We start from the raw sequence: 17,213 nt of genomic DNA on the forward strand, positions 1-17,213 counted from the left end.
ACGCATGTCAATTTGAAAGCAGTCCGTAATCGAAACTGAAAATTTCGATTTGTATGAAATCTGCGATCTATAAAAAATCGATCAGATAGATTTGCATAGTTCCATAAACGTAAAAAAACGATGAATTACATGACTCATTTAACGTAAAGATATATTATTGCATTCTCTATACATTATATATATATATATACGTCACGATCGTGACGTATCTTCCGCCCTCGAGGGCGGAAGATTCAAATCAACACTTGCTCAACAAAATTGAATTTATTCAGAAAACAAATTATCAAACTATTGTCTAATCGCATACAAACGCGTTTAGATTATAGTTGCTTATAATTACTATACATATATAAACAACTATATAGGATGTATCAAAAGAATATGTATAGTTTTGAACTTTAACGTAATGCACCGGATTTTAATGTATGCACACAATATGGCGAATGCGATTGCGATATGGACGATCTATTTTATAATTACGTTACACTTTCGCATCTATTGTTTTTCGTAACGTATGACAATGCACAATACCGTCTAAACATATTTTCGGTGTACACATACAGGTGTTTGATTGTTTGTAAAATTTATATAGTGATTGTCAATCCTTTGTTTATTAGTACAAGATGCGAAGCCTCGATAAACTATCCCCTCCTCTGCTCTCCTCTACACATATAAACTCCATCTTAATATAATAAATGGAAAAAATAACCTGTTCCCGTCAAGGTAAACGTTGCAGTAAATAGTAAATAATGCATTTTTTTCGTTATAATAGCGGCGGTTCAAATTAATTCATGTGTTTGTAGCATTCATTTTGTTTTGACTTCTCGATTTGCATCACCATTATAATACTTACGTTTGTATTTATGCGTTTATATGTTAGGTTATATGTATAGTGTAGATATAGAAAAAAAATATTCCTTTAACTGATAACAGTTCTTGAATTCATTGGCCCGTCAGATGATAAACTGTGATAACAGGAGTCATTTGTTTTTGACCTGCACAGTTAGCTCTGCCACAATCTTGCATAAGAATAATCACCGTTGAAGTATTTTAAGAACATCTGTTCTAATACACAGTTTAGGAGTTTATTATTAATATATTATATAAAAAGGAACTGTAAAATAACCGTGTGATATGACACCAAAAATAGTTGTTGTCGGGTCATGTATGATTGATTTTACTTGGTGAGTAAGGATATCTTGACAAAAATTTTAGTATTGCCTTATAGATAATTAACAGTACATCTACAATTACTAGTTACAATTCCATTATAATTTGATTATAGTTAACATTGTATTATAGTTGCACAGTACATAATACATATAATTAAAAATTATGCAAAAAAGAAATGTTTTTGATATTATATCAAAGTTTATATTAATCATTAATTTAATTAAACATACATTTTATATTATAATTATAAAAAGGTCAAAAAAATATATATACATATATAATATTTATCAATATATATAATGAATTATAATGCAATTATAATTAATAATTGTAGATGTATTGTTAATCATCTATAAGATAAATTATATATGATTATATAGATTTTACATTGTCTTCCTCTGTGAACATTATCATTATTATTTTCCAGTTTCTCCCCACGGTTGCCTAAACCTGGCGAAACAATAATTGGAACTAGATTTGAAAAGAAATATGGCGGTAAAGGTGGCAATCAATGTATGGCAGCTGCTAAACTCGGTGGATCTACAGCACTTATTGCTTCAGTACATATATGCATTTACTTTTTAGACAAAACGATCTATAATTTATTACTTTTGCATCTAATTTGATCTTTTAAAAATATTTAATATCATATTTATTTTTCTTAGTCAGTAATATTTAATAATATAATTTCTCTACAATTAGTCATATATATAATTCTTTTCACAAAATATGTAATATAGTATTATAGTTTTTTTATATCTTATCACACAGTTGGGTTTTGATACGTTTGCTCAGGAATACTTAGAAATTTTAAGAAAGGAAAATGTAGACATATCTCACGTCAAGATACAAAAAGATAAACATAGTGGTATTGCTCACATCACTGTCGCTGAAGATGGTATGTTCTGTAATATTGTTAAATATGTTAGATTCTTTTAGAACGTTTAATTTTTTGAAAATTAAAATTATAAATGTTTGATAATTTCAAGATTAATCGCAGAAAATCTGAACGAGTAGTAGCATTAATTAAACTTCTCGTTAAAATAATCCCTGGTACTTTCGTTGCCGAAATAATCTCGGTGCCATTCGAATAATGTTCACAGGGGAGAACAGTATCGTTATCGTGTTAGGTGCAAATGAATCCTTAACTCCGGAATACGCGGATTCTGCTGTTGATGTGATTAAGAGCGCTAGCGTTTTATTATGCCAATTCGAAATTCCGCTGGAAACCACGCTGCATGCATTAAAATTGCATCGGGGTCACGGTTTGTTTCTTTTTTATTCTTTTCTTATAAATGTTAATATATCTATATCTCTGAGCCAAACTATTGTAAGTCCTAAAAAAAAGCGAGCGTGTAAAACATTACTGTATATACAATTGCATAATTATTGTATTAAAACTTGTACACTTGAAATAGTTATAGAGTTAAACTTAAAATGCATTATCTTTCAAGTGCAACTTCCGCTTCCTGTAAAAGATAGACATATTGTTTCAATTTGCGATATCGCGGCTCTGAGCTACGGATAAATGTTTTTACATAAGCGTAATATGATAGGACTTTCGATTGTCAACGGAGCGCCCGTGCTGGAAAATTTTGATCCGGAAATCCTGAATCTATGCGATATTTTCTGTGTCAATGAGACTGAGGTACGTTGAAAATGAACAATTGGTATTAATCTCGATCAGAAGACGATCTTTTAACAACGCGTGCCGCGTAAGAATTAATTGAATGTAATATGTGACGCGTGAAAAAGGAGCATCGTTACGTTTTTGCAGGCGGAAGTTATGACGGGCATTCAACCCGCAGACTTGTCAAATGTACAGGAAGTCGCGGATAAGCTTCTGGCTAAGGGATGCAATGCGATTATCCTTACTCTCGGGCCACTAGGGGCTGTGTATGCGTCGAAAACGAATAGAAACGTCACGCGGATTCCTGTCACCGAGGTCCACCCGGTAGATACTACCGTACGTATCGCGTATACACAGTGTCGCAGAATTATCATAGTCGCGAAGATCTTACATGCAAATCTAGAATTCATTAGGTTCAACGAAATTCGAGATTTCTTTAAGGAATATTTTTTAAATATAATAATTTGCTAGAGTGGAAAGCGTGCGATGTTTCTGGGACACTTGCTATAAGTACGTCTCGCGTATCTTTCTATTCTTCCGTTTGTTCGATCTGTACTTCCTGTTTATACAAATCATGTGAATTGACATTCAATTCTTGATTGCTTTTAATATTATGAGATCATACAGTTAAAAGGTGAAAGCGTGTAACGACACGCTTCCGTTCTTTTTTGAGCCAATAACCGGTCAATTTCTAAAGTTAATCTAACCGCTGATTCACTTTAGTGATTCACTTAAATGTACACGCATTTAAGATGGAATTGCGTCCAGCCAGCTAAGTGTAATCGTATGCGATAGGGTGCTGGGGATGCATTTTTGGGCGCGCTGGCATATTTTAAGGCTTACCATCCGCAGCTATCAATGGACGAATGTATCAGAAGATCTTGCGTAGTCGCCACGCAATCCGTCCTTAAATTCGGTACACACGCAAGTTTCCCAACGAGAAGCGATCTCTCGATAGATTTATTCACGTAAATGAAAGTGAAGAGAGTGTAAACTATAAAGTGTTTTAACGTGTAGAGACTTTATATTTTATCCCTTTGAAAACTCTTCTTAAATATAAGATGTTTTGGAGGAATAAAGTAATTGATAAAAAATACATTGTGCGTATAAAAAGTTTACATATATATTCCAGATCCCAAAATCCGGAATACTTAAAAATAGCGTCAATTACATCATAATGCAGAATTAATGAAGCGAATTAAATCGATGGCATTAAAATTAAGAGAATGTCTTTCGTAGAATCGAAAGGCGAATTACCCTATATACATGTCTTATTTGTTCAATAATATATATACAGGAAATAAATCTCTTTCAATCGTTTGGAAAACCGGTTCATCGTTGAACTCCTCTGCGTAATTTTTTGCAATATCGGCGGCGAATATAGCAATTTTTTTGCAGTCGTCGCGAATGGAGGATTCATGCACAAGAATTCGGAGATATGATTAAACAAACAACAACAACATTAGCATAATGTAAACATGTTGCAGGGCAAAATTTTACATCAGTCTTACAAAAAGTGAGCACAAGTTTAGAAGAAGCTTATATCTATTTCTAAAAATTAAATTTCTAATCTGCAAATTGTCGAGGATCAGCTTTATATTATATACATACTTTTCTTGCTCTCTCAAGGTATTTCCATACCGGTACCATCTGGCGTTATAAATAAATGCCGAAAACAGAATATAAAAAAGATTTAATGCATCTTGATTTAATAACTTTAATATATATCTTTTAATTTTTTTGGATGATCTAGAGAGCTTTCCGTAAAAAATTTAATAAAATAACAACACACCCACACACACACACACACACACACACAATTAAAAAAATATATAAAAATGGATTAAGAGAAATAAAGGTAGAAAAAAAATCATAAAAAAATAATAAATGAATAAAGAAATAGATATAAATTTGATACTTTGCAGGATATTTCCAAAGGTCAGGAAATGTATTTTAAACCACATATTATATGTGACGATTATAAAATCTAATCTTAATGTTACACGCTTCTACGCATAACGAATGAATTAAGATCGTATACTTAAAATTTTAAGCGTTTTTCTGTATCTAAATATATCCGCACGCGTGCATACACACATACATACACATTTGATGAAAAAGATAACGGTAATAGTAGAAGTTAGAATAAAGAAAGCGTTTTCAGGAGCACTTTCACACGATACACGTGTTCTCTGTCGCGTTCTAAAAAGAAAAGAAAAAAGCAGGCACGTCTGGAAACCCCGTGAGTGCCTGATGATTCTACCTCAACTGGTTCACGCGAACGTGCAAGCAGAAAGCCCGGCACGGTATTACTCAAGAGAGGGAGAGTGATGGAAGGGGCAAGCATGTTTGCGTAAATGCCATTTCAAATACTTTCGCGTGAAGGTGGCAACTTTTTATGTTTTTGGCGGCGATGATGATGGATGCGTGGCACTTTCCGGCGTTTAAAATGCCGGTCCGGTGGTTCGAAATTTTTATCGACGCGCGAATAATAGGGTTCGAAATTCCATCCGCGGCAAAATCAGCAGATTGGGTTCCTCAGGTACTTGACTTTCCACGAACATGTCTCATCGTGTAATCCGACGAAGTACATCGAGTTTCGGAGAACGACGACGGTAATCGATTAACTGGGAATTCTTTCCCATGAAAGAGTAATCGCACGGTCTCAGGTCGGTCAGGTGCGAACGTCAATGCGGAAAAATTGTGTCGCGCGTAAACGTCAAAAGGGAAAGGCATTGCGTTACTTTCGAAGTAAAAACTTCCTTGGAGCCTGCGGTGCATACAGCGTAATCGTCATCGTCGTCATCACCATCGTCATCACCATCGTCGTCAACAGACAGAGAGGATAGTTGCCGGGCATTCTGCCCGATGATGGATTTCCGCGAAGTACGAGACAATCAGTCTCGTCTTTCCGCTAGAAGTGGACGCCAAGCTGATGACGTCGACATCCGAGGCGAATAGCGATGTCATGTTAAGGGAACCGGTGATGGTGGTGGCGGTGATCCGTCGAAAGGAAACGAAGAGCTCATGACGTCAAAAAGAAGGAGGGCGCGTATGAAGAAGAAGAAGATGAAGAAAAAGCCGCCGCGTCGCGCTAATGAAGATTCTCCTCTCCGGGGCCCCGATCCCGATATCGAGGGGCTGCGGACAAGACGCGGACAAAGGAGAGGGGGCGATTAGTCACACGTCTTCGCGTGCATCGGCACGCGTAAGCCCCCCCCGTTAAAGTGGGGCAACACTACCCATGTGCGCGTTCGCGGGCAGGATAAAAAATCCTTCGGGGATCAGGGAATACTCAGTTTTGAGCAAACCATTAAGCGAGACGAAGCCGAAGACGAACGAGAAACGGAAGACGGTGTCCCTCGGCTTGCAAGTCCTAACAATCCGATTGTATCGTCTGATCTCGCCAAGTCCGTTGGGAAGATCCAGAAAACCGTCAGGGGCTGTATTGTGCTGGTCAGTGTCGCACTGGCCGAGCTTCGACTGGCGAACCAGTATCGGCAAACAGTCAGACTGTAAAACAGCTAGTTCGTCGAAATATTTTGGACTTACGTCACAGGATTCGTCAAACAACTGGTCGAAATTGAACATTCGTAATCAGATATTGACGCATCGCGTATTCGCATCTTCTAATATCTCGCGCTGAGACACGCGTCGTCTCGATCTTATCGAATCTCAAAGAAAACTCGATAGAGATCGAATTGTTTGTAGAGAAACCATCCTCGTAAAATCAAACATCTGAGGAAGCGCGAGAATTGACTTTGAATTGTGATCCCTCAATTTCGATATCTTCATCGCGATTGCGTAAGCGATTCGGCAGAGACCGCTCGAAAGTGCCTGAACTGAAGGCGCCAACGACGCTGTTAACAGAGAAGAAGCCGCTAATAAAGCGATTGCATCAGCGATAAAGACTGCCGACCTCTGCAAGAATCTAATTTTCGAACGAGTTTCAAATCGACATAATGGCAGTATTCGGCATCAGATTGTGCCTGCCTGTTTTTTTCGCCTGTGTTGTCAGCATGTCAATCGTCCAAGGCCGGAATCTGAGACGACGACACAACCATCATTCTCATTCGGATTATTATCCGAATTTCGAGGAATCGATGCCGCGCGATTTGTCGAGACGCTTGGAGGACGATCTGGAGTACCAGCAGGATCTCTACAGGAGACAGATGGAAAGGCGTGACTCGTCCCGAGTTCTCGATCGTTCCGCGAAATATGAGGAGCGTATACCGTCGTCTCATCGATACAAACATGTGTACGATCCAAAGAATTATGCCGAGTCCTTACAGCGAAAGGATGAAATACGCAGGCAAGAGGACATTATCGAGGATGCCTCGACGAAGTTTGTCGTCCGCGGGAAACGTCACAACGGACATAGCGGCACGGTGAACTATCAGATTTTTAGCGCCCAGGACAAGTGGGATCTGGAGCAGCAGATCAAACAGCACACCAGCACAAACAGCGGTCTTCGTGCGTCTTTCGAGCTAGAGGTGAAGGAGGCGCAGAACAGCTCAATCTGCAACTACACCGTGGAGTCGATACCCGATATCCGGGGCACCCGGACGCCGAAGAACCTCCAGCACGTCAAGTGCAATCACGCCGGTAGCAGCTGCCAGAACACCGGCACCTACTGCTGCATACAGACATACAGCTACATCGATGTGTCATATGGCAACGGTGAAAACAGAGAGAAGATGAAGATGAAGATCTACGTGGGTTGCGTGTGCGCCCGTCGAGAGCTCAACGCTCTAGTGACTGAATCAGTATTACCCATCGACGATTGATATCGACGAGAATGAAGATTCGCTACGGTGACGATGTGATAAGGCGCGGCTATCTCTTCAAGTTGAATCAAATAGAACGCGTCCTCGAATAAGAGAGACATTCCGTTGTCGTGGTCTACAATCCGTAAATGAACGGATATCTTTTTTTTTTCCTTTTTTTTTCTATTTTTGCCTAGAAACTCATTTGAACATTGCTTCTAGTGACGCGCGAGTACCGGGAATTTAACAGATTTATTCAATGTTGACGTTCGAACGATAGGAGAAGTATCGTATGGCGTAACGCCGTGCAGCCTCATCTAAGATAGGAAAATCTAAGAAATCGCTATCGCGTGCATTTAATATTTATAGATTCTCTTGGCTTTCGCGGTGTTGTTGCCAAACAATGTGATAAAACACGTATTCGATTCATAACGTAATCGCTCAGGTAGTGTTAAATCCGGTCGCACGTGTACGTATCACGTATCCGAATGCAATTATCATCGCGCATTCATCACGTGCGCCGTTTAGATAGATAATGATTACGAAGTGAATCACAAATGCCCATCGCGATTGACGCACATTATCTGTTTATCGTATACACCATATCATCTATTTATTCTCGCCAGCATCTATTTATTTATTTATATTTATTTATTTATTTATTTAAGTATTTATCTATCTATATGTATGTATTTATTTTTTGCGAATACGATGTGCATTGTACAAAGACTTTTTTGCGATGTATCGAAAATAATCTGATTTATTTCGCGCCGGAAGTAGGAGGAAACATAGCGAGATAATTTCCAACGACATAATATGTATAATTGGAATTTACATACTCGGCATAATTAGCTTACATGATAATAAGATAATGCGACCAATATTTTTATAGTATATATCGATCAAAATATGTAAGTGTTGGAACTTTGTAATTTTTCTATGCAATCTTAGATAATATTTTTGCAGCCTTTTATATACATTTTATATGCACTATTAATATATATACATTATTATATATATTAATATATATATTAATATGTATTTTTGTGTTTCAATAAGAAATATGAACAGTCTAAAATACCGAGCATCGGTATTAACTATAAGCATGCATTTACAAATTTAACGTACGTATTAAATTTAACGCGTACTTTTCTACTTCTATAGAATCGATAGAAGAGGAGACAAACAGTATTAAAAAATAAAACTATGTTTCCCTAATTTTGTATTTTTCTTGTGCTTTTCATAGATGATCTTCCTATCATTCATCCAAAAATTCTGAAAAAATATCTAAAACTATAATCCTTTAATTCCTCGAAAGTGCAACATAAGAATTCCTTATGACTTTATTTCTGTTATACCAAGTTATCTGAAGCTTTGAAAATATATTAATCTTTGCAATTTTCGAAATTAAACATTTGGCGACAAGATTTAAAAAGGAATATTTATTTTAGAAAGAAATAATTGAAAAATTCTTAATGACTTGTGAAAGTACAAGGAAAAAAGAGATGTTTCGTAATATTTTTCGTATACATAGTCTAATTTTGCAATCTTTTTTTAATTTTATATTTTGTTATCCTTTTTTCAGGTATTTGTTATATAAAACAGATACAACATGTATTGTATACAAAAATGAGTCATGTAGTTTTGTGACCACAAGTTTCAAGCTAGTCGACCGCGATTGTCTCTCCAAATGCCTCTTCGCGATGATTGATTCGGTCTCTCCTCGTAAGCGGTCGGATTCGCCGCATCTTCCACGAAGACGTTTGCCGCAGGCAGAGCTGTCTTTCTCGCGGCATCAGGAAGCCAGACAGCAGCGATCGGTCTGTGATGAATACATACATACCTACTCCTTATGCAGGTGGAATCCTCAATGTTGCTTCACACCCGGCAGCTCTGACGTACATCGGACTGTGATGTCGTTGCACGGTGATTCATGATAAATTCCTCATATATATGCATCTTTCGACGGGGGACTTCCCTAAGTGGACCGCGCAAGTTTGGGGCCCCTGCGGCTTTTATTGAACACCATCGCAATGCAGGCAAAGGAGAGAGATAAAGGGAACGCGGAGGACCAAGGGAGAGGAAGTACCTGTCTCCTAGCGTGTAAAGGAAGAGGAGAGGTAGCTCACTAACGGAAGACGCACGATTTGAGATATTGCAAAAATTTCCGATGTGTCATCGTGTGGAAATGCTGAATTTTAACAGAAATCTTCCCGCATCTCTCCTCTCAGCAGCCGGCTGATATTTTGTGCGAGGATATCGTAGAGACGACGACGACAACGACGACGACACAGTGGGAGGAGAAAAAAAAGGTAAAACTGCAAAGAGACGAAATATAGCGGCCGAGAAAGACAAATGAATTTACGCGAGTTTAACCCGAGCAAGCGCAAGGGCAAATAGATTTGCAGATAAAAATAGTATTCTATTTTTTTTTTATTCTTAGCAAATGTCCAAACATTATATCGTGTCGGTAAATTTATATCTCCAATCCGTAGCGGTCCAAGTTGCAATTTGATGCAACTTTGTTTGAACGTGCAGGAGGGAATGCTCGCGCGGTGTAGAGTTTGCGAGTTTGTCTAAGGTGCCGTTAACCTTTAGTAACCTGTTATTTCATGTCTAGTATCGTCTCGCGTGTTTAGACGTAAGTACCGAAATTAATCACCATTATCAGCCTTATAATTTGAACACGTACGACGGCGTTATTTAACTCGGATTTCGATTTTTATGCAAAAACAACTTTGTAAAAATAGCTGAACTGTAAAGAATTTATAGAATTTTATTATCTGATTTTATACACGAATTCTCATTAATTTAACACGATCTTTAAATTTGTAAAATTTGCGTAAACCTATAAAATAAAAATTTTATGGTCTCGCGCGCTGATGGTGGACGTAGTTTTATATCGACAAGGATATATTTACAGGAATATATTTACGTATACTTGAAGTATAACGATCGGCTTACGGCGACGCCGACGGTACATTTTACACTTTAGCAAGATAATGAAGTGTAATCCTATATTTTCTTCGCAAGAATAGGAACGGTTTTTTGCGAGCTTTTTGCGCGAGCGAACTTTTCCACGGTGTAAGCGGCAGTTAACAATGGCCGATCTCTTTTTCCTTTCGCCGCGCAAATTAATGAGCATAGGAAATATCAAATTTTTCGAGAACACACTGTGATTTTAATAATAAATCTTTGATTATACTGGGATGAGAACACATTTGTCTCCAGACAGACGATTCGTAAAACGCCCCGCATACGATTCACATAAGAAGAAAAAAATATTCTATCGAAAGTGACATTATTTACGATAAAATTCTTGGAGAGGGTCGACCACAGGTTTACATTTGTCCCGAGATAATTTTGGCTATTCTATTTTTGCCCCAGACGCTTTTAAAAGTGCAAATTTTAATATTAAACACGTCACGCACGCATCACACGCGCGCCGTGTTTTATTGAAAGCCAATAAAAAGACATTATATTTACTACTTTTTGTACGTCCGCCTGATCTCGGGCGTGATGCGCCTAAAATTGACATATAATGTAATTTTAATATTTCTCTCCTTATATGTGTTCGGAATTTCGGAATCGAAAAAGTTGCCGGTACAGCCGGTTATTCGAGCGAGTCGCATTATACGAAAGACGATCCTTTAAGATCTAGCCACCAACGGGCACGTTTCTCTGCATCAGCAATCGTCAAAGTCACTATACTGTCGTCCACTGACATTTGCGTGGGACGACAGTTGCGTGGAACCGAGTTAGCGAGATGTTAACAGGTGATAAGGTATTCCGAGGGATGTCCCGCAGTCTCTTTTCATTTACATGCTAAAGTCAGTGCGAAGGCCACCGCGAGCTCGTGGAAAAGTATTACACACACCACAAGTAGGCCTCTACGCAATACGCGGGTAATAACAGTTTTTACACGCGATAACGAAAGTTGTTGACTTTGCTTACAACATATCGATAAGCGCTATAAGCGTCAAGTAATATATATTAAGGGGATTAATTTTTTTATTTAAAATCTAAAGAGTAATAAAAAATCTTCTTTACTGGTGTACAAATATGGGAAATAAACGATAAAAAGAGTTATTATATAACGAAACTTGGCGAAGAATTAGCTGCTGTTGAAATGAATTAACGGGTAATTAAATTATAGAAGATATTACCAAAATAGTTTGACGGTATCGATGAGAAATATTACACAACTGCATTCTTGGGCAAAAATATTTTGCGACTATCTTTCGCCTGTTATAGACTAGAAAAAAAAAAGACTGAAAAAATTGCACATATAAAAAGTGTATTGTTTTGAAAACTAGTGTGTTTCGCACGTTTTTACTTTTTTGGAAGAAAGTGTTTGGACAAGCTATACGAGAATATAACGAAAACTATATATTTTTGACACAATATTTCATTGATTACTAAACGTAATTTAAATGGTAATTTATATCGCGTTATGTTAGAGTCAAACTTTACATTCCTGTCTTCTTGTCTAAATACATTTTTGTGACTGTAAGTGCTATGAAAATTTACAGTTGGACAGTTACAAGATTCCTTTTCACCGTCAAATAAAAATAATTTTATTGGAATATATAAAATGCTTATATCGCACTATATCTCTTCTCTTATACGCTAATAAACAAGCTCCGCTTTTTCAAAGAATCTTGTAAAAAAATTCTGAATTTAATTTTATTTAGAAGCCAGAATTAATTTGTCGGAACATCTTGCTTAATTTCGTAGCGTGGAAACAAGAAGGACAAGAAGTAGGGCCGCACACACTTTCATGTCGTTTTTAATTTCCTTACAAATACATGCATTCCTTCGCGTTTGGACGGAGAACGGTGTTTTTGATATTAATTCTTTAGCCGACGTTACACGTGTCGCGCCCGGGCTTACAGTGGCACGTACGGCAGTGGGATTTAATTTCGCATTTTTTGTTATTGCTCGTACAGCAGAAGTAACATTCTTTTTCTCTAGTCTCGTTGTTTCCTGCGTTGTTTTGACCGTTTCAATTAACATCGCGGCTCCTCATGCTCGCTCTAATACGGAACAAAATATTACATGCTTGACGTCAAACGGCCGAAATTATGACAATTTTTTCCGATATTTATTGATGTTATGAAAGCGAAAGTAGAATGCAGGAATATACAGTTGACGTCAATGGCAAAGAAATTGAACGAGACCAGTTAAATAGCAGGGTAAAGGTATCGGCTGACGTCAAGAAATTGAAATTTAAAAATCGAATAAAAAGTCTAAATTGAATAAGAAGTTTTTGAGATCGGGATAATACGTATGTGCGTATGATGTGCCTGTGTAAAGTATCGCAAAATATCGCGATTGTTGCCGAGTTAAACTTTTACAGAGAGAGAGTCAGTCGGGAAAATTTTTAACTGACATAACATTCTACAACGTATAAGTGGTCGTTCATTATAAAGGCAAACTTTATCGATCATTTTAATATTATTGTCGATTTTTGTAAAATACGGAATTTTCAAAATTTATCAAAATAAAATCATAATCTTATATATGTTTGAGAAAATTAGATTTAAATCTTTTATATATATATATATATATATATGAAAAAAAGAAGTAAATATAATAGAGAAGAAAGTGAAGCAACTTTTCCAAAACATCCATCCTACCTGTTTTAGAGTTGAACGACCCGAATATGCATTTTGCTTCCGAATCTGATCTTCAAACTTGTTTGTAGGGGGGATGAGCATCGATGATTTAAGAGTCACGACAATAACGCGGATCATCGACAAATCGACGGCACAAGAATCGAGCCAGAATCAGCGGGCGACGCGATGGACACGGAGCTCTTTTTTCCCAAGCAACGATACAGAGGCTACAGAGGGTCGCGACCCAGGCAAAGCTCAGTAGGACGTAATCGGCTGAAGGGATTTCGTATTTATCGTGTACATCCAAACCCTCCCTGACGAGCGCGCGTATTTCGTTCCATGCACGAAGCTTCATAGATATATGGGAGGTGTGCATGTATGTTCGTGGAACGTCCACGTGTGTGTGCCTGTGGAAGGAAACTCGGCGCGGAAATCGGAGAGAGGAAGAGAGAGAGAGAGAGAGGGTGAGGTACGTATTTCGAAGACTATCAATCATTGGTAACCTGTAAAGGATCTAATTATCCTGGAGCTGACTGGGCTCCGTTCGCTGCACCCACCGCTCGTCTTGTCCACCCCCGTTGGTGGTGGCGCCTCTACCCTCCCCCCCTTCCCCCTGTCCGAATGCCCGTCCCCAACCCCTTCACCCCTTACGGGAGGCACCTCTTTTTCGCTCTAGCAACCACCCTTTTCCACAGGAGAGGAAGGCGAACGAAGACAGAACGGCGGCGAAGGAAGAAGTGAGGGGTTGGATGAGGAGAGGGGAGGAAAAAGAGAGAAACCGAGAGAGAGAGAAAGAGCAAAAGCGCAAAGAGCGAGAAAGAAAGAAAGAGAGAGAAAAAGAGAGGTGGCGGGTGTCGGTGCGCCGCCTTTTTTTCGTACACGCCAGCCCCATGTCTGCCGGCATGAGTGCGCGTGCACATGTACGTGTGTCTGCTCGTGCATGTGGGGCAGGTGTATAATAGTGAGTGCGGGTAGTTGGTTAGGTGGCCCGGTCGATATATCAGGGCTCCGCTGCAGCTGTCTGTCAGGCTCGCGAACTCGGCGCTAGACGACGGGCTCGGGGTCTAGAGAAAAAAGCGACCGGCTCGTTTCTTCCCTCTTTTTCTCTCTCTTTCGAACCCCCGCCCTCCCCCTTTTCTCTCTCTCTCTCTCTCTCTCTCTTTGTCCTGCGTTCTCATCCTCAACCCTTCTCTCGCTTGGCCTTTTTCCTTCTCTTTTTCTCTCTCCTTTTCTTTCTTCTCCCTTCAACCCTTGCTATTCCTCTCTTTTTCGCTGCTTCTGGGTAATTTTTCATCGTTGCAGCGGACGCGACAGAAGCGCCGCGACGGCGGAGGCGGCGTTGCCTCGGATACGTATACCAAGACGCGAAAGAGTGCGCGCGCGAGACCGCACGGGGATGATGGGGGTGCACCGATACATGCGATCCCGCGGGCGTACAGTGCGCACGATTGTCGGATATATCGCGCCGTGACGCTCTGAAAAATTTAGAATTTAGGAGGAACGCGCGACCGAAACGAGAGCGGCCGTTCCTCCCTTATCTCGTTCTGCCACCCAAAGTTTTTCGCACCTTTTTGTAGAACAACCCAACACAAATATAATGTTCATTTAAAATGTAATGTTACACAGACAAATAATTACAAACGTATTAATAGAGCGTTACACGTACTGACAAATCGGATCCGACTTGTCAATTTCGCTTTATATTAATTTTATTATCTCATCCCTTTTTTGCTGGGGTAGTAAAAGAATTAATCTTTAATATATTATAACAAAAGAAAATTCTCCCGGTATATACCAAAAGTAAATTTTATTTTTGTTTCCGTCATCTTATTGTTTATCATATGCATCTCTTTCTAATTGATATTTTCTAAGATTGTTATTATCCCGTAAGCCGACTTTGCAGGATGGAATTAGATTTTACCCCTTTTTGATAGCGGAACGAAAGCTTGAGAAGAAGAACTTCATGGGATTAAATAACAGCCTTAGCGCGTATCGGAGTAACGTTTATCAGAATTTTCGCTGCTCGTATGCGTTCGATAATGAACGAACCGTATCGCCTGAAATCTCTCAGCGTTATCTCCTTTCTTGAACGAAATAGCAATGCATTACTATTTGTGTAAAATATTAAAAGTTTAAAATTTAAATTTTTTTTATAAGTATTAATATGTTTATTTAAGTTTGTGTGTCGCATTACTATCTGAAAGCTTTTTGACGCTAATGTATATGGATTTATTATGTATATGGACCTTTATACAAACTTTATCATTTATTTATTATTTTTATTAGAATGATTTTTCATGATAATATTTTATTATGTAATTATTAATGAGAAAATATTTGGTGAAATGCAGCCTGCTTATTTTTTTACGATTAGAGTTCATACAATAATAGGTGCACAGTATATAAGATTGGAAACTATAGATTCGCTGTGTTTAGATTCCAATAAGACACAAGGAAATATATATCTTTTATTTATTTATTACAAGAGATTTATACGGGGTAAAATGTATTTTGCCGTGTGTACAGTTACGAAAAATTGTAATCTCGTACCGAAATTATACCGATTTTAGCCGCGGCTTCGTGATAGCAGGGCGTTTCCTGCTGTCAATGAGGCGCACTGTACGCGCACGGAAACCGCCGCAGCCACGTGGACCCACACAAGCGGAGACCTCGCGAAAAAAAACTGTCCAAGGCGCGCGCGCACACATACAGCACAAAAGCACGTACACACGTGCGATGCGCTCGCGCTTTATACGGGCAGTGCCCCACGAACACCCGCGAAAAATCCGCTCAATCACACCCGCACACGATCGCACCGCGTATCTATCCACGTGCACCCACATGCGCCTGTCTGCCTCCTCTTCCCCCCTCCCCCCTCTCCCTCCCCGTCCCTTTTCCATCGGCGCGCGCGCACACAGATGCATACGCACATGTATGCACGTTCGCGAAGATCCGGAGATGTGGATATACAGAGACAGACGCGACGGTAGTAGGTATAACCCCCACGAGACCCCCGTGCACAGTCACCCCCATCTCTTCCTCCTCCTCCTCCTCCTCCTCCTCCTCTTCCTCCTCCTCACCTCATCCTCTCTCGTGGTAGCAAACCTCTCTAGGGGAAAAAGTAGGAAAAGAGTGGGGAGGATCGATTTTTACTGGGGCAACCGCCCTCCTCCCGCATGCACCCTCCTGCATCACCACGCCACCGACCCCCACACTCCCTTCTCTACCCTCACATCCTGTACTTTCCTGAGCTAGCCATGCCATGCCCTGTCCCGGTCGTAATGCACCGTCTCCGCCCCGGCTAACACCCCTCCTCCCTCGCCGTTAACCAACCTCCCCCTTCCTCGTCAACCACCCTCGTTCCTCTTCTCTTCAACGTCCGTTCATCCGTCCTCGTCGTCCTCCGCGCGCACACTTCGGTCCCCCGCAACATTTTTCCTCTTTTTATTCTGCGAAAATATTCAAGAGAGTTTCGGATGATGGTGCATGACGATCTTTTACCTTGATGCCTGCCTCCCGACTTCCGTCGGGACGTTAAACGCCACGGCGGCGGTCAGACCGGTAGAAGCATGGGGATTGGGGAGGGGGAGGGGGTGGAAAAAAAAATTAGAAAATAGCTTTGAGCGGTTTCACCGCCGTGGCTCGCGAACCAACGGCGGCCGGCATCGGAGAATTCGGTATCCTCGGTGGCTAAGCGAGAGGAAACAAAGCGCCGAAAGTGAGGAATCGCGAGATTTCACGAGAACCTCGTACGTCGAGGGTTGTGCGTTCGGCGTTTAATCCTGAAAAGAGCACGATAAAGGTCGACGGTTTTAACTTAAGCTTCAGTAACTTTATTAACCTTTCTATAATGATCGCATCCCAAAATAACATTAATAACGTTAAGATACAAGTTCGTATACTTTTACGAATTTTATAAATAATCGCCATTAATCTACTTGTTATTTTTTTATATTATATATATATATATATATATATATATATATATATATATAATGATTTTTTCTTACGCTTTTTATATTATCT

The 17,213-nt window shown here is 39.4% G+C and overlaps 2 protein-coding genes across 6 annotated transcripts; both read left to right on the plus strand.

Annotated features, from left to right (window-relative positions):
* Positions 1-421: 421 nt before the first annotated feature.
* LOC115235179 (ribokinase-like) lies at positions 422-3,891 on the plus strand. Of its 5 annotated transcripts, none has more exons than XM_029806790.1 (8): positions 422-563; positions 1,004-1,184; positions 1,601-1,733; positions 1,945-2,071; positions 2,277-2,438; positions 2,730-2,821; positions 2,951-3,139; positions 3,599-3,891. In XM_029806790.1, exons 2-8 carry the CDS (start codon positions 1,135-1,137, stop codon positions 3,773-3,775), a joined length of 930 nt encoding a protein of 309 aa, XP_029662650.1. In that variant the 5' UTR covers positions 422-563; positions 1,004-1,134; the 3' UTR covers positions 3,776-3,891. The 5 variants fall into 5 exon arrangements, with proteins under 5 accessions (XP_029662650.1, XP_029662647.1, XP_029662646.1 ...); XM_029806787.1 differs by having other exon boundaries at positions 437-723; positions 934-1,184; XM_029806786.1 differs by having other exon boundaries at positions 437-723; positions 958-1,184.
* A 2,609-nt stretch (positions 3,892-6,500) lies between these two features.
* On the plus strand, positions 6,501-8,787 carry LOC115235171. The gene has a single exon (XM_029806777.1). The coding sequence runs from the start codon at positions 6,766-6,768 to the stop codon at positions 7,588-7,590; it is 825 nt and encodes a 274-aa protein (XP_029662637.1). The 5' UTR covers positions 6,501-6,765; the 3' UTR covers positions 7,591-8,787.
* The last annotated feature ends 8,426 nt before the right edge of the window (positions 8,788-17,213 follow it).

Source organism: Formica exsecta, unplaced genomic scaffold (genome assembly GCF_003651465.1).
Source record: "Formica exsecta isolate Colony F162 unplaced genomic scaffold, ASM365146v1 scaffold211, whole genome shotgun sequence".
NCBI classification, from domain to species: Eukaryota; Metazoa; Arthropoda; class Insecta; order Hymenoptera; family Formicidae; genus Formica; species Formica exsecta.

Bases quoted from the DNA above. Each gene is read 5' to 3' on its own strand.
- LOC115235179 (XM_029806790.1), top strand. From the start codon at position 1,135: ATGACACCAAAAATAGTTGTTGTCGGGTCATGTATGATTGATTTTACT. The intron at 2,822-2,950 runs GTACGTTGAAAA...ACGTTTTTGCAG, and splicing joins TCTGTGTCAATGAGACTGAG to GCGGAAGTTATGACGGGCAT. The intron at 3,140-3,598 runs GTACGTATCGCG...CGTATGCGATAG, and splicing joins TCCACCCGGTAGATACTACC to GGTGCTGGGGATGCATTTTT.
- LOC115235171 (XM_029806777.1), top strand. From the start codon at position 6,766: ATGGCAGTATTCGGCATCAGATTGTGCCTGCCTGTTTTTTTCGCCTGT.